This window comes from Venturia canescens, chromosome 9 (assembly GCF_019457755.1).
Source record: "Venturia canescens isolate UGA chromosome 9, ASM1945775v1, whole genome shotgun sequence".
Lineage (NCBI taxonomy): Eukaryota > Metazoa > Arthropoda > Insecta > Hymenoptera > Ichneumonidae > Venturia > Venturia canescens.
In genome coordinates this window covers 21,078,938-21,097,314 of record NC_057429.1, presented here as the reverse complement: position 1 = coordinate 21,097,314, position 18,377 = coordinate 21,078,938, and the positions used below count along the sequence as shown (strand labels likewise).

At 38.4% G+C, this 18,377-nt stretch overlaps 5 protein-coding genes across 13 annotated transcripts in view; 3 read left to right on the top strand and 2 right to left on the bottom strand.

The window, feature by feature from the left end:
* The window catches only part of LOC122416356 (uncharacterized protein CG43867), a 69,885-nt gene extending 64,214 nt beyond the window's left edge, over positions 1 to 5,671 (top strand). For 4 of the 9 annotated variants that reach the window (XM_043429218.1, XM_043429226.1, XM_043429224.1 and 1 more), the window contains 8 exons: positions 71 to 460; positions 567 to 785; positions 3,377 to 3,669; positions 3,764 to 4,471; positions 4,558 to 4,687; positions 4,779 to 4,988; positions 5,090 to 5,225; positions 5,305 to 5,671. In XM_043429218.1, the coding sequence (XP_043285153.1) occupies positions 71 to 460; positions 567 to 785; positions 3,377 to 3,669; positions 3,764 to 4,471; positions 4,558 to 4,687; positions 4,779 to 4,988; positions 5,090 to 5,225; positions 5,305 to 5,477 (2,259 nt within the window). In that variant the 3' untranslated portion in view covers positions 5,478 to 5,671. The remainder of the gene's footprint in view (positions 1 to 70; positions 461 to 566; positions 786 to 3,376; positions 3,670 to 3,763; positions 4,472 to 4,557; positions 4,688 to 4,778; positions 4,989 to 5,089; positions 5,226 to 5,304) is intronic. The other 5 variants (XM_043429223.1, XM_043429220.1, XM_043429219.1 and 2 more) reach the window with 5 other exon arrangements.
* Positions 5,672 to 7,778: 2,107 nt separating this feature from the next.
* Positions 7,779 to 9,129, bottom strand: Naa20A (N-alpha-acetyltransferase 20 A). The gene is made up of 6 exons (XM_043429244.1): positions 8,938 to 9,129; positions 8,798 to 8,822; positions 8,615 to 8,705; positions 8,419 to 8,548; positions 8,141 to 8,277; positions 7,779 to 8,072 (listed from the first exon to the last, which is right to left on the bottom strand). Exons 1-6 carry the CDS (start codon positions 8,988 to 8,990, stop codon positions 7,987 to 7,989), a joined length of 522 nt encoding a protein of 173 aa, XP_043285179.1. The 5' UTR covers positions 8,991 to 9,129; the 3' UTR covers positions 7,779 to 7,986.
* A 295-nt stretch (positions 9,130 to 9,424) lies between these two features.
* Positions 9,425 to 10,613, top strand: Alr (Evr1_Alr domain-containing protein Alr). The gene is made up of 2 exons (XM_043429245.1): positions 9,425 to 9,663; positions 9,984 to 10,613. Exons 1-2 carry the CDS (start codon positions 9,580 to 9,582, stop codon positions 10,386 to 10,388), a joined length of 489 nt encoding a protein of 162 aa, XP_043285180.1. The 5' UTR covers positions 9,425 to 9,579; the 3' UTR covers positions 10,389 to 10,613.
* Positions 10,585 to 13,035, bottom strand: LOC122416365 (transmembrane protein 145-like). The gene is made up of 4 exons (XM_043429240.1): positions 12,658 to 13,035; positions 11,959 to 12,412; positions 11,228 to 11,817; positions 10,585 to 11,152 (listed from the first exon to the last, which is right to left on the bottom strand). The coding sequence occupies exons 1-4, from the start codon at positions 12,751 to 12,753 to the stop codon at positions 10,865 to 10,867; spliced, it is 1,428 nt and encodes a 475-aa protein (XP_043285175.1). The 5' UTR covers positions 12,754 to 13,035; the 3' UTR covers positions 10,585 to 10,864.
* A 790-nt stretch (positions 13,036 to 13,825) lies between these two features.
* mbt (serine/threonine-protein kinase PAK mbt) lies at positions 13,826 to 17,829 on the top strand. The gene is made up of 6 exons (XM_043429237.1): positions 13,826 to 14,798; positions 14,877 to 15,270; positions 15,377 to 15,832; positions 15,980 to 16,512; positions 16,623 to 16,776; positions 16,875 to 17,829. The coding sequence occupies exons 1-6, from the start codon at positions 14,431 to 14,433 to the stop codon at positions 17,034 to 17,036; spliced, it is 2,067 nt and encodes a 688-aa protein (XP_043285172.1). The 5' UTR covers positions 13,826 to 14,430; the 3' UTR covers positions 17,037 to 17,829.
* Positions 17,830 to 18,377: the final 548 nt, after the last annotated feature.

Here is an 18,377-nt window from a genome sequence, read left to right as displayed (position 1 = left end):
TTTCATTGTAAAAATTCATAAGAGACGCTCACCAATTGAGATTTCGTGGGATACGTCGTTAATTTTGCAGAATCCAGTGGGCCAGATTAATATGAGAGACGCTAGGGTCGAGGAAGTCGAACACATGTCCGACAGTGACAGCGAAGAGAGGGACACCGAGTGCCCTCACGAGAGAACGATTGGTATATTTCCTACTCATCAGGGTCCAACGTACCTTCTCATGCCGCATAAGCAGGACAAAGACAATTGGCTTTATCATTTGACGGTCGTATCTGGTGGTGGACCGAGCGCCGGTACGCAGTATGAACAATTGGTCCAGAGACTGATGGAAACTGACGGTGATCCGAGTTGCGTTCTTTGGAGACATCCGTTACTGTTACATACGAAAGAAAATATCACCAGCCCGTTGACGAGTCTCACATCGGAGACACTCCAATCCGAAGCCATCAAATTATTCAAGGTTCGCACTGTCTCATTTCACCGATTCATGTGCACAGTGAATCAATAAAATGATTCATAAAAACTTTCGTACCTTTTTTTATAACCGATTTTTTGTTTTTCTTTAGGCTTGCCAATTGTTTATGTCCGTCGCCGTGGAACAAGCCGGAATAGATTATCACGTGGTACTCGCTCAGAATGCTCTTCAACAGTGCTTGGATCAGCCTGAGCTTCAGACTGAATTTATATGTGCTTTGGTTAAACAAACGAGCCGTCATACCCAACAACGACTGGGCGTACAGGTAAAAAAGGCCGCCAGACTTGTCTCACTGGGTACTGCGCGCGTTGTAAGTCCTGCTTATTGTTTAACAACAAAGTTCAACTACTACGTGTACCATTTTTGTTCGTCCATCGAGAGAGAGAGAGAGAGAGAGAGAGAGAGAGAGAGATGTCTTGAATCAAAGCCTCAAGACGATCTCGATTCACAGAGAGAAAAGAAGATTAAACGAACGAAATGTTACACTGGAAATTATTGGTCAAGTATTGTTCGACAACCATTAACTACTGTCGTTGAACGCGCAATGGGCTTAAAAATTTTTGTTTTTCGCTGTTTTTCGTTTCTTTTCCTTTCTCCCCCTCAAACACTATTTGTACGGAGTGCCCTTGAACACCACTAACATATAGTTATCACACGATTATCGTTGAGATCAAACGACAAAAAAACAAAATTAATTCGACAATACTTGACCAAGCTCATAACAAAAATTTTAGTTATAACATTCGTTCACGTTTCACTATCATTTGCTGCTTTGAATGTGCTACAAACTATAAATGCTACGTTCATTTTGTTGGTAAGAGTTTTTTTTTTAATTTATTCGTTCTTTCAATGGCAGGGTGTCAACTTTACATCGAGCAATTCCACATCGTATCACCTCTCCAATGCATTTTTACATCATTGGAACTCTCCAAGTGTAGCAACTTTACATCGTGCCAAGTGTGAATCCCTATCGTCACAACCCGACATTTCCTTGTCTGTTATATGTGCTCGTATTTTTCGTTGACTGTACTTTTCACACGGAACCGCTCGTACTGGACGAAAATCTTTGGAAACCTGTCAATCTTTCTATATGTATTTTTTGTCATTTAATAATGCTACGAGCATATATTCATGACAATCATGATAAATCTCTCTATGGTCTTTTGAAATGATAATTCTTCATAACGTAGCGATAAGCATTTTAACTTCATAACTTATTAGTTTCTTAAAACAATCTGAAAAAAAATCCATCTCATTATTCTTGGTATATATTTATTAGGGTGTGTGTAAAAAAATGTTTTTTTTCCAAAGAATAACCTTCAGGTAGAAGATTGAAGGCTTCATTCTACTTCAATGTACAGATATTCTTAATTTTTGCCACTGGCCTTTATCACCATAGTTTGATTAAACTTGTTGGAATTTATTTTGGTTCGGGTTTATTGGGTTTGTATGGGTTTGTTTAGTCTTATTTGGAGTTGTTTGATATTTTTTGGGAATGCTTGGGTTTGTTGGGGTTTGTAGAAAGATTGAAACGTTTCAAAGATTTTCGTCCAGTACGAGCGGTTCCGTGCGAAACATATAGTCAACGAAAAATACGAGCACACATAACAGTCAAGGAAATGTCGGCGGGTTGTGACAATAGGAATTCAACTCGATGGAGGGTTGACGCGCTTGTATACTTGCTACACTTGGACAGTTTGAACGATGGAGAGATGACACAATGTCGAATTGCCCGATGTAGAATTGACACTCTACCCTTTCAATATTATGAAAAGTTACAACACGCATGCTTATCGTTATTGACCTCATTTTTTTGGTCAAGCTCGTTTCATTTGTATTATCACGTATTTTTTATAATATATTATACTACATCATACGCTAAAACCACCCGATATTGGTGCCCAATTACGCGCGTTCGGCATACTTCGACATTCAAGCACGGCAAAAACGATTAGAGACAAACGCCTGAACAAAAGTTTCACCGCGAAAAATATTTCATAACGCAGTCGAAATATGTCGAGCTTCGCATCTACACTTGCAGAATGGTATGTTGGTGTACATAAAAAAATATTTATCACACACAGAGAAACATATTTTTATAGAATCGTTTTGTTCTGTCAACTAGTTATTTTGCAATATTCTTCATTGAGATTTTATATATTATTATACTTTATTTTGAATGCTGCTTAGAAAACTTTAGGCAATAGAACAATAAAAAAAAAAAAAAAAAAACCACTGAAAGATCGATACAGAGTTGTCGAATCACGGGATATAGTTATTTCTATAAAGTAAATTTTTTTTTTTTCTTGAAAATAGAAAATTGAAGAATATGTAAATGGTAACTTTAGCTAAATATTTTAGCGATCCTTTGGACGGTGTTAAGTACGTAAAAATAGATTATCACCACTTAGTGCTTTGGGAGCTTTACGAAGGAAATTTCATTAGACCAAGGTGCTTCTCATCCACATTCGTTGAGTCATCGATAGTCAATAATTATTCAAATTTCAAGGAATTCAAATTTCATCCGTTTTATGTGATTAACTAATCGAGTTTGGTGTTGAAATCCCTCGATTGCTTTCTCGTACTAACAAATTCGGTACGCCGAAGAGAAAAATAACTATGAAAAACAGAAATGGACCAAAGACTACTGTTGTACGGTCTCTTCATTCAATGATACCTCTCTTGAGAAGAAAATAATAAAAAGTAAAAAATAAAAAACCTCGTACAACGAGAAACTCATGGAGTCGCATACAGCAAATTTTGTGACGGAACAATGACCTCGCGAGAAAAGAAAATGAAAAATGGAAAAAAAAAAAGCAAAAAAGTAAACAGCCGAACGGTTAGATTAGGTGTGTATTTCCATTCTACGGATGGTAGTAGTATGCCAGCATACCATTGCAGCAGCTCCTCCTCTGCGCAACACAATCGCTCTTCACCTGCGATACGCAAAGTCCCGCGTCAAACGGCGGTGGTGATAATGCGGACGCGCAATCGACGGCATCAACTTCTCACAGTCCTCCGCTAACGCAGGGACACTCAACATCGACGATACTCGAATGCAAAACGAATCCGGCTCAATACGTGCTCGTACAGGGATGGCAACTTCTCGCCCTTGCTGTCTCACTTTTCTTGCCGAGAAACAACCGGTTGCTGTGGTATCTCAAACTTCATCTCCAGAGAAACGCCGATTCCAAGTAAGCCCCGAGCTCTAATTATTTATTTCTAGCGTCAGCATATCATCGAGAGAAAATATTTCCCATAATGTATATCATTAAATTTATTCTTTAGATCAGAGTGCGGTAAATACGCGGCGTATTGCGAGAGAGCGCTCGAAAGAACGCTTCAGAACGGTGGTCGCGAAGTGAAACCATCGAGAATGGAAGTATTGTCGATTCTCCTGAAGAATCCTTACCATCATTCCCTGCCTCACGCGATACCGGTCCACTTTTCCAACGGAACGTATCAGGTCGTCAGTTTCGACGGTAGCACGACGATCGAGGAATTTCTCAACACGTTGAATCAAGAAATCGGTTGTCGCGACGTTCATCAATCGGGTTTCACCCTATTCAGCGACGATCCAATTGAAAAAGATCTCGAGCACTTTATCGATCTGCAAGCCAAACTCTGCGACATAATATCGAAATGGGAAACTGCTTTGAGGGAAAAAGGTTCCGGAAAATTTGAAAATACTCGAGTCATACAGTTAACGTACAAGTCTCGATGCTACTGGAGACAAGCTGCCAAAATGGAAACCGATCGTGAGAGGCTTCTGCTCTGCTATCAGGTTAATCAACAAGTGGTGCAAGGCAAGTTTCCATTGAATCGTGAACTAGCCTTCGAACTGGCCTCCCTCATGGCGCAAATAGATTTTGGGGAGTACAATCACGACAAAGCTCGCAGCAGCGGACCCGGGAATCCTCATCATCTCGTACTCCAGGCTCTCGATAAATTTTATCCTGTTCGTTATCGTACCAACATCACTGCCGAGCAACTCAGGTTTGTATTTATTCTGCACGAATAGATTTAACTCTTATAAATTCGATAATAATCCTTAATCGTCGTTCGTCAACTCTGATCGACAGGGAACTCCAAGAAAAATTGCAAGAAAAATGGATCGCTCTGAGAGGACGAAGCGTTGTCGATTGCGTCAGGATATATCTAACTTGTACACGAAAATGGCCGTTCTTCGGAGCAACCTTGTATCAAGCCAAAGTAACGATTACGAACTATTTGAAATTCATGAAATCGCTCATTCTACGCGTATTAGAAATGAAAGAAATTTTTTATTCTTCCGGTTTCGTAGCTCAAGCAGAACGAACCGGTTACCGTTTGGATCGCAGTTTCCGAGGACAGCGTAACGCTACTGGAATTGCAGTCAATGGCTGTTATGTGCCGTTATAATTACGCCAACATCGTCACGTTCGGTGGCTGCTTGAATGATTTCATGCTCGTCGCTTGTCCCGACGAAGGTGCGGCCGAACAAAAGTTACTTTTCGCTCTTAGCAAACCGAAGGTACGCTCTTTCTTAACGAACCAGATCATTTCTTCGACCGATGAAAGTATCATTTATCCCGTTGTACAAGAATAATATACCAAGCCGCGAATCGTTTTCAGATCCTTGAAATTACTCTTCTCATCGCTGACTATATGAATGCGCTTGGCCACGCATTACCGGGTACCCCACAGATGAACACACTTACGCGGAATGGTTCGCATCGCTCAATAAAATCTACCCTCAGACCTGCAACCGGTGAGTCAAATAATAATCGAGAATAATCGAAATTCGGTTCGACGCATCGCGATTCCACGTTAAAAATGCCTCGATTAAGAATTTATATACGACGACGATTGCAGGCTCGAGTTGTCTTCCAACACAACCAGATATTCTAAAATCAACACCGGATCACCAAAGACCCTGAAGAACAATCCGAAAATCCGAGCGATTGTGACACAGAGACAACACGAGAACAACGAGTCTCGTATTTGCCAATCCGATACTTAACGAGGCACTAATACTGTACGCAAACGTATTGAAGCCACTTCTTATTATAAGAGCGTTTATGTGCTATACGCGATCCAACAAGTCGAGAGATCATCAAACGTGATCGTCTTGATACCCTGTGCCTGTTGTACGAATAAACCAGTCGGAGAAAAATATTGACGAAAAGTTTGGGCAAATAGGAAAAAAGAATAAAAGTGAAATCTCGCGAGCGAGCCACCAATTGTTAAAAGGCGTTCGCTCAATGTGCCATGTCATGCAGGGATCGAGCAAAGTTCCAAAAACACTGCCTAAGTATCGTAGTAAAAGTTCGCTCGTACCACATCGAACCGTTCATTTCTTTCTTGAGAAAGCAGTAAATGAGTCGTAGAAAGATCATGCGCGTGTGTACCTGTGAACTTCCGAGTGGACGAATGTGTGTGTGTGTGTGTGTGTGTGTGTGTGTGTGTGTGTGTGTGTGTGTGTGTGTGTGTGTGTGTGTGTGTGTGTGTGTGTGTGGCTGTGTGCACGCGCTCGCGTATGCGAATGTGGCAACTTTTATTACAATATTTGTATACCAAATTCGAAGAAGAAAAAGCGCGATCGTACAATTTATAATTATTCGACGATACGCCCAAGTTGTAAATACATAACTTTTATTGATCCCGATATTCCTCCGCATTTGAAAATCCCAAAATATCGAGTTATTCATCATCAATCTTTTTGCCAAATAATAAATCGTGCGACGAAGGAATCTCATTGTAGTAAGTTCATCCGTACGAATTTAATAAATTTTGTATTTGTCTTTTGGGAGGTCCGAGAAAGGGAGGGGGTGAAAACCTCGACGTGTATCTGTGGTAACTTCAACAATGTATACCAGACATATGAATGCTATATAATATAATAAACCATTTATCAATCATTCAACTAACGCATAGTGTTGTTCAACCGAGACACACGACTTTGCCACAATAGTGCTTTGAAATGGTTCATTCCGGTGTAATAACCAACAATGCATAGCCATCTGTGTACACGTAGATCTGTTTCTCCTTCTGTACGTTCTTTTTATCCGTAAAGTGTCGATTATCCCTGTCCCACAGCGGGAGCGTTAATCATTCGTTGCCATATATTATACAAGTTAAACAAAAACATAAAGGGTGCCTCAAAGAAAAAATTCGTTCGAAGCTATTGGTGTGGCGAAACACTGAAAAATTGATATTGAATTCGGCTATCGATCGAAAATTGACCCCTCACCGACGAAGCATTGATATTATTATTATTATTATTCTTATTATTATTACCATTATCACCACCACCATTATCACTCTTGTTGCTATAACTATTTTTACTGATATAATTGTAATATTTTTTTGTCCATTTTCATGTAAAAGCTAGTCTCACATCAAGTTATGTCACTCTCCGAATATAAGAGATATTTTTAACAAAAGCAATGGTCACATCACATTTATACGAGAAGGAAAATAACGTAATGCGTAATTTTGATTCATGGATAAATAAAAAACGAAAAAAACGACCAAGTAGTTATAGATGGGGAATAACTGTTGTTTTCGTTCATCGAACAAACAATCTATTACGGCGCATTAACTTTGCACCGAATATGTATGCAAATCATTTCTACAATAAGTATTCACGAAAGTCGTCTTGAACTCTTGTCGTCAGAGGTTTGTGTGCCAACGAAGTAATCTTACGTATACAGCGGTCGTCTTCCTCTACTCAATAAAAAAAATACATAAATATGGTAAAAATGTGGTAAGATGAACTTGGCGAGGGACACAGATCTCCTACGAAATTATTATTATTATTATTATTATTATTCCTGATAAACTGCGTGAGGAAAGCGTCAGAGAAGGAAACGATTACCGGAAGATTGGTTACAAAAATTGAGCCTGGAAATTTCAAGAATGTCGAATCGAGCTGCAGGATATCGGGAAAAGTACAAAAAAAAAATGAAATAAAAATGACGACACAACCGACACTGTCTGTAGTTTTTATAATATAACCGTGGATGGTATACGAGAACTTCTGATCGTAATGACTCTATGTATGGAAAATGGAGATCGAACCAGAAAAAATCGAAGGAGAGAAAAGAAAAGAGGATGCATGTGCGAGGTAAAAAATCTGTAAATATTGCGATAAGATTGAAATTGTAGTTTTCATTAGACGATCATTTGTAGATAAAAAGACGAAAAAAAACACGAAAATGACTGGCCGCTGATCGATCACTAATGTACTACTCCATTTTATAAATATTCAATAAGAACGAAAAACACGATTAGTAAACATTCGTTATACGCTACTCGAAAATTAATTTCAATAAATCTTTATTTATTATTTATTATTCGCATAAAATGACGCATGAAAGATGTGAAAGATGTACGGTACAACAAATATATATACGAAGTATTGTACTATTGTACAAAAATGAAATAAAACATGCTCCGATATGTAAAGCGATTCCTTTAGATTTGTTTTTCTCTTTTGCCTTCTGTACTGTTCGAACTGAAAGATATCATTAATCAACATCTTCTGGCCTGACTGGATGAGTCAATGGAATCATTGATTTCTTCCTTGTGTCTCTCGAAAGAGCTTTCCTCATATCTAATAATGAAAAAAATAACATTGTGTAAAAATTACGATAATTACTAAATTTCCAAAACACGCCTCACCATAAGCATCTTCGTCAGGATCCCCGCTGTAATATTCCAAAACGGTTCGATAAACGATATACCCTAATCGTTCGTACATGTTAATGGCAACTTTATTGCTAACACGGACAAATAAATCCACAAAGTAAGCCTGTTTCCTGAAAACGCACCAAGGGAATTAAATATCAGAAATGTCAGAAATCGGGTTCCTAGAAAAATTTGCCGATCTTTTTAGTTTTAAATTTTTGTTCCCTATCCCTTAACACAAATTTTCAAAAAACTAGCTGAACGAAGCTTACTTTTCAGAAACCTCTTCTAAATATTTCATAAATTTGGCTGCTAAGCCCAATCTCCTATAATCTGGAGACACAGTGAGGGCAGTTACGTGACCGTGCCAATTTTCTCCGATGCCCTCTGCTTTTCCCATAACTGCAACAATTGAGGAGAGTTAACGATAACAATTTGATGTTTACAAAATTGTGGTTTTTTACTCACTATAACCCATTATTTCACCGCTGGGAGATTCCGCAACCTGAACATACTCTGGCCAGTGAGCGAGGTAGTGAAGATAAAAGGAGAGCGCGTACTTATCATCGATATCAAGGAAAGCATGTTTTCAACCAAGTAATTATTAATAATAGTACTATGAAATTTTTATAAACGTTCACTAAAGGATACGGTCTCTGTAAGTGGATCTAAATTTCTGAAACCGACCAAACACAATTCTTCAATTCATTCCGCAAAGAATTCGGTATATTCATCAATAATAAACCGTGTTGGAAGAGGTTAGAATATCGTTTTAACCGCATTATACTTACACATTGTTGAATTTGAATAAATCATTGCAGGTGAATGGTCTTATAATCGACATTTTTAAATGAATAAAAAATTTTAAAACCTAGCTCAACTAGAGAACTTAGATTAACTGGAAAATTGGAATAACACAAAACTACTAAACGTCAAAAATTATGAATTCAGTCGTCGGAGCAGGATACTAATCAAATATTGAAGTTTGCAGATGGCGCTTTTACCCGCTAGCGGTCGTCGTCGATCTCCTATAGGGATGGTGCAAGTAGACTACCGCGCCACTAGTGATGAAAAGTGAAAGCTTTTGGGGGTCTTTTATCATTATTGTATTATTATATATATATATATATGATATTACATTATTATGATTATATTTCCATCAAGTGCTACTACCCCCAAAAACTTATAATTTATGACATTAGAGGCGCCTCGAGTACTTTCGACCTGCCCTCTATCGAATCTGCATCTGCACCATCCCTATATATACACCACCTAATAGTGATTTCGTATTTTCACAGATCCGAAACTCGTGATCATGTTTCAGACCAGCACTTACAGACGTTTGAGCGCAATAAAGTTATGCGTCATATTGTAATTAATCGATGAATATTAATTAGTTGTAAAAGTATTTTCATGCCGTGAGATATAATAAAATGGTCCAAGAAAAGCCATGTCGAACTTGCACAGATTTCAAGACATGGGCGGCGATACAGAAAAAAACTTACGACTCGGAAAAGGTTAGAAAATTAATAATATTAACGCGATCACAAATATATAGACAATAATGAATCATTACAATGATCTTGACCGTACATCTTGGGAAGCCTCAGTCAAGGCTTTCAGATATAATGGCAGTCTTGATAAATTTCAAAAACTGTTTACAATGAAAGAAAATCAGTGAATAATACCTTTTTTCCAAAAAGGTTATGGAATTTGAAAATCCATATAATTATAATAAAATTTTAAAACGCTTATGATAAAGACAATGAAGCAGTGAATAGTGAATTTCCTGTTGATTCCTGAAATGATAATAATATTGATTGTATGTGGCAAACAGAATGAAGGAGAAAAACAAGATGATAAGGTAGAAGTTCAACCGACTTCATTGGGAAATGTAAGAACGGACTGTCCATTGGACAAGGATGAATTGGGATCGAAAACCTGGGCATTTTTGCACACAATGGCAGCTTATTATCCGGAGAAGCCAAGTATTCAACAAAGAACGGATATGAAAACTTTTTTTCAGGTGTTTTCCAAGTTTTATCCGTGCAACACCTGTGCCAAAGACTTGCAAGAACAATTGAAAAAAACTCCACCATTGACGGATTCTCAAGATCAATTGAGTCAGTGGTTATGCAGGATGCACAACGAAGTTAATAAAAAATTAGGTAAACGCTCGTTTGATTGTTCTTTGGTTAATCAAAGATGGAAAGATGGATGGTTGGATGGTTCTTGCGATTGAGGATTTGATCACTAACGCGAAAGAGCAATGGAAAATCAGGCGTGAGTCTATCAGTTATAATAAAAACGAAATAGGGAGAAGAATGGTATTTAATTAAAAGGCTGTCGATCGCGTGATTTTTATGTAAAATAATGTAATAGGAATTTTGTAATAGTAATTTATATATCTATGAAAACTGTACAAGACACATGAAAAATATTTTAAATACATAATGTATATATTATATACAAGCCGATTAATTTCATTTGAGAGACAATATTGTTTCGTTATTTGTCAATTCTAATTATAAATTGTTCTTTTTTTTTTTCAATAGCAATTGAGATTGTGCGGAATTTGAACTCTGTTCGACTTGTCCCTTTTGAGAAGTCAACATTTGAAAAATTTCAAAAGCTGCTCATCATATGAAAACATAAGCCATGACCAAAATGTAATGTAGAAGTATTGAAACTCGTCTAATCGATAATTGAAGGAAACAATCATCTTGCTCCAGCCGTATTTGAGACGGCAAAGGGGGTTAAAGTAAAGACAGAAACGGCGGTGCGCGTTCGCGTACGAGGCCTTGGTTCGTAGCTGTGATTTTGTCCCGTTCCCATAGCCGGTACAACCTGACAAGTTCTTATATGAAAAGGAAAACGTTCGTTGTTCATCGATGGTCTGGTAACATAGAGAAAGAGCGCGTGGCCCAGCATAACAACCCACAAAGAGCAACCTTTAACAACACTCTCGCGAACCCATTGATCGACAAGCAGAGTAATCGCTAGAACCTGAAAAAACGTAGGTCAAATGAAGAAGCTTCGGACTCGCCTATAATGAAATGCAATCGAAAAATGAGCAATTACCATAATTGGATGAAAAAGAAACCAAGCAGATCCGAGAGACAATAAAGAAGCGTAGAATCGATATTTTGTCGTGGTTTTTCGACTGGTTCGATAACAACACGAAACGAATACGAGCCAGGCTGACAGTTTCAACATGAGAAGAGCATAGCCCGGCGGCGATTCGTAAATGTAAAGCACTAGGCCCGGATCGAACACCTGAGATTCGTATACGAACATCGACAATTGAAAAATTACACTCGTTGTGATAAAGATGAAAAGCCAGAAGATTTGTCGTCGTGTTAATTCGCTTTTCGTCACCGTGTAACCGAGAGCCAAAAGTAACATTAGGACGGTATACAACGTCTCCGAGTACGATTCCAGAATACCACCTATGACGGAAGATCTCTTCGCTTCTATTCCGGTCAGTCCTAGACACACCATACTGTAAATCTCACAGGACACTCCTATTAGCTGACAAATCAACGAGAGCATGAAAATCTTGTAAGACGAGTGGAGCAGCCTTCGTAATTTTAATTGAATCGCTGTGTAAATACTGCAAGCCAATAGGATCACGTAGACACACTCTACCGCTATTAATTCCGGCAAAATATCTGAAAATTCACAATTTTACAATGAAATAGTTGATCAACGATTATAGCAAGTATATAGCAGTGTTTTTTTCAGGGATCCAAACAAATTGGAAAAGCCGAAATATGAAAAAAATATTTACACAACCCGAGTAAAATACTTGCAAAATTCATCGGCAGAGAAATGATGCCTCCAAAAGCTTTCGGGCGAAGCATTGGTCAGAGATATCCAATAAGTGACGTTCAAGCCGAGCCGCGAAGAACAATCGGCCAATGCAATGAACCACCATCGAGGCCGGGAAGATTTGAATTCGCGATAACTCGTGCAACGAGCTTTTGTACCATTTTCGAGCTCACTTTTCGGTACACATCCGGAAAATTGTTGCGTTACATCGCTCATAAAAAGTGGCACGATTTGACCGTATTCCGGACTGAGTATCGACGTTTTTTCCTCGCACGATCGATTCGACGGATAAATGCTCGGCCATTGATTCGCCGCGTCAAAATAAAGCAACAAATTCACTCTACTCTCTTCGTGGATATCACCAGCAATCCTAAAATCGAATCGGAATTTTCCTTTTTCCGAGAGAAAACAGAATCTTGCGAGGAAGGCCCAATTCTGCAAGCAACGATAGTTAAAAAACAACTTGGAAATTCAAACGATAAGAGACCAGTGGCAGTTTTAATTATTTTTCAATCAAATTTCTACAATTGCCTATTTTCAATAAATAATCTGGTGAAAAAAAAAAATTCATTGTATTGTACGAAAACGAAAAATTTTTGCACAATCGTAACTGGTGAAGTGCAAACGTAAAACGAGAATCAAAACAAAAGCACATAATCCAGGGGCTGTCGCGTTCGTACATTCTGGGTTACCAGTTGCCCTTGAAGAATTTTACCATCGACGTACCGCTCTGATAAAACGTATGCAACACACAAAATTTTACAAATCCTAAACATTGTAAATATTGATGTTACGAGTCAAAAAAAAAACTGAACTTAGTTTCTTCGGACGCGTGGATCTACGACTATTGGCATATTTAATACTGTTCGTGTCCGAATAGTCACAGACCAAATAGCCTTATTTTTACGCTCGGCCTCGTAACTGCAACGGCTAATCCATAACGGCGCTACCACGAGTATGCGTTGCTTCCTTTATATATACACGGCGCGGTCAGGTTGTGGTCAACCTCACTGCATATTAAGTGTGCGTAAGGGTAGAGGGAAAAGGAGAGTGCTGTGAATCCATTTGTTGCCTTAGCAATGAAATTTTCTGTCATATCAATTCCCTGTAATCTGATATGCGCAACAATCCTTATCGATTGCATGGATCCGAGATAACCGACTTTTCTATTGTTCCGATGAATTCCCGCCCGCCCGTTTTGCCTCGTTTCAGGACTAGATCATTATCAGTATTTGAACAAAATCTATAGGAAATTTTCGAGATGCGATCAATAGTGATCGATTGGCTTTTCGTCGTTTATTAACATTTCCGCTCGAAAATGATCAAATCGTCGTCGGAATTGAAAAAAAAAACTACTTGTGGCACGATAAAAGCTGCTTATATATCGACTGTACAGAAAAATCAATTACAAACTCTAACGTTTGTGTACGATTTACAATTAGTTACCTCTATTAATTTTCACGTATTTCAAGTTGTTGTAAAGGATGAATTGTTAATGAAAAAAGTCAATCTCATTCGACAATACGGTTCCTTGAAAAATTGGAATCCATAGAAAAAAATGTATATAATAGGATATTAAATAATCGATTATAATCATTAATTTGCAATAAAACGACCTATTTGTAATAATATTCGTCATTGTATTATTTACTTTTTAATTGGAGTTTTTCCGTCAAATATAAGCCGATATATCGAAATAATCATTGCCGTTACTGAAAATAAATAAAATTAAATGATAAATAATTTTGGAGCAAACAATTGTTAATTGGGTGAATTCAGGAAATAGGATTTCACGATAGGGCGGCTCTATAACCCAAATTCCGCAGAAAGTAATCGAGCAGTCCGCTAGGAGCGCCAGGTTCGAAACAACCTGTCCAAGTCGGAGTATTCTAATGATTCTAGCGAACACAACGAAAACAAAACATTATATTTACGATTAACAATGAATAGATTATTTCGTGCGAAATTAGCCTAAATACTGTATTTAGTATACTGTGATTTGGTGATAAGTGTTGAATTCATTTCGTGACAATGTTGAGGCCTCAGTAATAATCGCGATTCGGTACGTTTACGAGCGAGAGTCGATACGTTTAAGTTTTTTCGTCGTTTACACTCTCTCTTTGTAATTACGATCAGTGGATCGGTATAGGCGTAGCGGGCGTATCTCGTGCTGTCACTGTGCCTGTTGTGTTCCATCTTTTTCACCGAGCTGACAAGATCCGCGACTTTCCTATCATCGATTCAAGACCTACATTAAAATATCACACGGTGATTTAATTCGACGAATCAACCATGTCGTAATTAATGATTGATCAATTTTGCCAAAATTTTCGACCTACCGGTCGAATCGCGAGTAAAAATGACTGAAACAGAAACACTTTGAATTTTCCTCTCATTATAAACGAATATAATAAATAGTCGAGTGAGTGCAACATCAAGGATCAATCGGCACAATGTTCGCGAAGAAAAAAAAGAAGCCGCAAATTTCGACTCCCACCAACTTCGAACACAGGGTCCACACGGGTTTTGACAAACGCGAGGGAAAATTCGTCGGTTTGCCTCTCCAATGGGCATCTATCGTTGGAAATAATCAAATTTTAAAGTCAACCAATCGTCCCTTACCACTCGTGGATCCCAGTGAAATAACACCCACGGAAATACTCGATTTAAAAACTATCGTCCGTGGACATAATGATCCTAGGATTGTAAGACTTGTCACTAATGAGAAAAGTGCCGATAGTTGTTTACCCAAAACGAGCACGGTCGCTAGATCCAACTCTCTCAGATCTTCCAGTCCTCCTAGACTTCGTAGAGACTACAGGTTTGTAACTGATGAATTTTGTGATGATAAAATTTCATACCGAATCTGAATTATTTGAATCGTTTAAATATTATGTAGAAATAATGCCAACCTGCCGCCATCGGTACCAGAGGGACAAGAGATGTCGTCCAGTCCGAGCCAAATTCAATCGTATCCGAGTTTTCCTAAACCCCAGGGTTATGCAGATAAGCTTCGACAAAATTCAGGGAATATGGGGCCAGGAAGCAACGTCAATCTTCAGAGCCTGGTTCCCAATCTTCAGAATCTGAATCCCAACATGCAATCGTCGCCTAATCTTGCTCATGGGGCTGGCAATGCGACTAATTTATCATTAAACTTCCAAAATTTGAGTCCTATTCCAAATCTTCAGAGTCCCAGCACCAATCCGAGTCTTGGCCAAGTTTCTGATCCAGATTTTCCAAGAACGAGCTCTGCTTCGACAGTTGGCGGGCAGTTCAACGGAAACATTCAGGTGATTTTTTTCAGAACGGAAAAAATTTCGTTCGAGTTCATTGAGCATTTTGCTACAAGTTTATTCATTCATATTCTACATATAAAAAATGTACATCTGTATACAGCCACAGAACGATCAAGGTATGGGCAGAGATCATCAACAAGCCCCCCAAAACATGGTGGTCCACAAACTGCAGCCAAAAATTTCGCCGGTCGGCTCAATCGCCTCGCAGCGTCCTCTGAGCCAATTGAGTTCACACAACGTGAACAAACATTCTCAAAATTATGTAGCGAGTGAAAATGCACCGCCGCTACACAATCTAATGTTCAACAAACCTTTGGAGAGTTCACAATCGATGCATAACTTGTCAAAGCCTCCGAGTCTGCCTTCAACAATAACAGGAGGAGGAGGAGGAGGAGGAGGAGGAGGAGCTACAAGCGCGACTCCGGATCAGAATCAAAATATGAAAGGAGCCATTTCTTCCGGAAATTTGGCTGTTGTGCAACAAAACACTTCTAACAAACAGAGCGCTGATCAAAGGCTAACTCATGAACAATTCAGAGCTGCTCTGCAGATGGTCGTAAGTAAAATATGATTCAGCCTGAAATCCGTGTGAAAGATTTTTCCTAAATTTAAAAAATATCTACTATTTTCGTTTTTTCTTAAAATTACAAAAATTTCCGGAGCTCCCATAGTTGGAAATTCGATTATCAATGCTTTCCCACAGGTGAGTCGGGGTGATCCTCGTGAAAACCTGAAGAATTTTGTAAAAATTGGAGAAGGAAGTACAGGAACGGTTTGCATTGCAACGGACAAAACAACAGCTCGCCAAGTTGCAGTGAAAAAAATGGATCTTCGAAAGCAACAAAGGAGGGAATTATTGTTCAACGAAGTAGTGATAATGAGGGATTACCATCATCCGAATATCGTCGAGATGTACGACAGTTTTCTCGTTGAAGATGAGCTCTGGGTCGTGATGGAATACCTTGAAGGTGGAGCTCTCACGGACATCGTGACACATTCGCGAATGGACGAGAGCCAAATTGCCACTGTTTGTTCTCAGTGTCTTAAACCTCTATCGTACTTACACTCTCAAGGTGTTATTCATCGTGACATTAAATCCGATTCAATCCTTTTGACTGCTGACGGACGGGTCAAACTCACGGATTTTGGTTTCTGTGCTCAAGTCTCTCAGGAACTTCCAAAGAGAAAATCTCTCGTCGGTACTCCATATTGGATGAGTCCTGAAGTTATTTCCAGGTAAATATTTCCATCCAGAGCCAAATTAATCGAGATGATTTACCATTTCATTCGACAAGAGATTCACTGCGTACTGTGAACAAAAAAAAATATTCGTAAATTATTTTTAGGTTACCATACGGACCGGAAGTCGACATCTGGTCTCTCGGTATCATGATCATCGAAATGGTCGATGGTGAACCACCGTTTTTCAATGAACCACCTCTCCAAGCGATGCGTCGAATTAGAGATATGTTACCACCAAAATTGAAAAATTCTCACAAGGTTAGTCTGGTTTATTCACACAAAGATAATGCTTCGGATATCATTCGAGTATATAAATGTGATGTAAACAATCAGTAATAATATTTTTGTAAATATAGGTGAGTCCAAGACTCCAAGGCTTCTTAGAAAGAATGCTCGTTCGTGATCCAAATCAGAGAGCAACAGCGGCTGAGCTTTTACAACACCCGTTCCTGAGACAAGCCCAGAGCCCAAGTATCTTGATACCGTTGATGAGAGGTGCGAGACATACCAATTGTTAATGTCGAAACTTGAAGAAAACTGTCAATCCTGATTCTTGGCAAATGCGCTGGGAAACAACTGATCCATAAGATAACAGCGGCAAGAAATTATGATTAGATTTATTACGCGCAAAGGAGTACGGAGACTTCTGAATTCACATGAAATCAATGCGAGGTGAATTTTCTCTTCAACGATTTTCAGTATATTACTGGAATCTCGAACTTTCGACACGACGTTTGACATCGAATATCGTCAAGGTTATTATACATATAAATAATTTTTTTTTGTTTCTTACTTTATCCACAAATCGAGATTGTAAGATTTAAATATAACAATAGGATTGACGCAGTTGGCAGCTAGATGTAAACCCAAGTGCCTTGAAAAATCGCGAAAAAAAATTAATAATGATTTTTTGAACAAGTGATCAGATCTGACGAAACTTCATGATCAAGTTGACGGCATGGTTAAAATTTCGAATCGGCCGTGACCTAAAAAATTCAAACTCGTCCATTGTAATTGTTAATACGACTTCGTGAAATTGTATTTTTTTTTTGTTAGAGCCCATTGTCACAGCCATTCTTTGGTCACAGCCTTCGTAGACTTAATTAGAAGTAATATAAAAAATATATTAACAATTTTTTTGCATTAGTTTAACGACATTCGAAAAATTAAAATACGAACGAGTTAGTTTCGAAATTGTCACCATTAATGGGAGCAGTATGATTGAATTTTAATATTTTTTTCAAAGTAAATTGTGAACACTACTGAAATTTATTTTTTTCCTCGTGGAAACCTCCGTTCCGAAAAGTTTTTCAAAACGCGAATCCTTACTATATGTAACACGGATAAAACAAACTTCTAATCGTTAGATCGTTTTTAATACGATTGGAGCGCGTGCAAAATATATCAATGACCAATTCATGAAAACGATAAAAAAATTGAAGAATTTTCTCTCCCATCCATTTTTAGTAATTAACTCATGAAAAAGACCGCTATATTTTTCAAATGGATCAAAACAAAGTATGATTTTAATAAATTTGACGTAATAACAATTGCAGCTCCGAGATGGCGCTTGCACCCAGTTTGGTGGGGTTACCACTTTTTGTTCCTGATCGTCAATCGTTATCCTCTACTCTCTACCTTTTCTATAGCCGTTAAAAGTGTAACAATTTTTCTCTTGCAGTCATGAAACGTGATCCATCAGTTCAGTCGGTAAAAATCCTGCCGCACGCTTTATTCCGAGTAGGTTGATATAAGGTGATCTATCACTTGCGTGAGTGCGAGAGAGATAGCTGCAAAATGGTTACACGTTTTACTCGAACAGCATCCTTGATTTTTTGAGAAAAATAAAAGTTATACAC

Coding starts and splice junctions, on each gene's coding strand:
- Naa20A (XM_043429244.1), bottom strand. CDS start 8,990: ATGTCGATTATAAGACCATTCACCTGCAATGATTTATTCAAATTCAAC. Junction 8,823..8,937: donor TTATTCAAATTCAACAATGT/GTAAGTATAATG, acceptor GGTCGGTTTCAG/AAATTTAGATCCACTTACAG. Junction 8,706..8,797: donor TAGATCCACTTACAGAGACC/GTATCCTTTAGT, acceptor ATCGATGATAAG/TACGCGCTCTCCTTTTATCT.
- Alr (XM_043429245.1), top strand. CDS start 9,580: ATGGTCCAAGAAAAGCCATGTCGAACTTGCACAGATTTCAAGACATGG. Junction 9,664..9,983: donor AAACTTACGACTCGGAAAAG/GTTAGAAAATTA, acceptor TGTGGCAAACAG/AATGAAGGAGAAAAACAAGA.
- LOC122416365 (XM_043429240.1), bottom strand. CDS start 12,753: ATGTTTAGGATTTGTAAAATTTTGTGTGTTGCATACGTTTTATCAGAG. Junction 12,413..12,657: donor GGCAACTGGTAACCCAGAAT/GTACGAACGCGA, acceptor CGTTGCTTGCAG/AATTGGGCCTTCCTCGCAAG. Junction 11,818..11,958: donor TTTCTCTGCCGATGAATTTT/GCAAGTATTTTA, acceptor GTGAATTTTCAG/ATATTTTGCCGGAATTAATA.
- mbt (XM_043429237.1), top strand. CDS start 14,431: ATGTTCGCGAAGAAAAAAAAGAAGCCGCAAATTTCGACTCCCACCAAC. Junction 15,833..15,979: donor GAGCTGCTCTGCAGATGGTC/GTAAGTAAAATA, acceptor GCTTTCCCACAG/GTGAGTCGGGGTGATCCTCG. Junction 16,513..16,622: donor AGTCCTGAAGTTATTTCCAG/GTAAATATTTCC, acceptor AATTATTTTTAG/GTTACCATACGGACCGGAAG.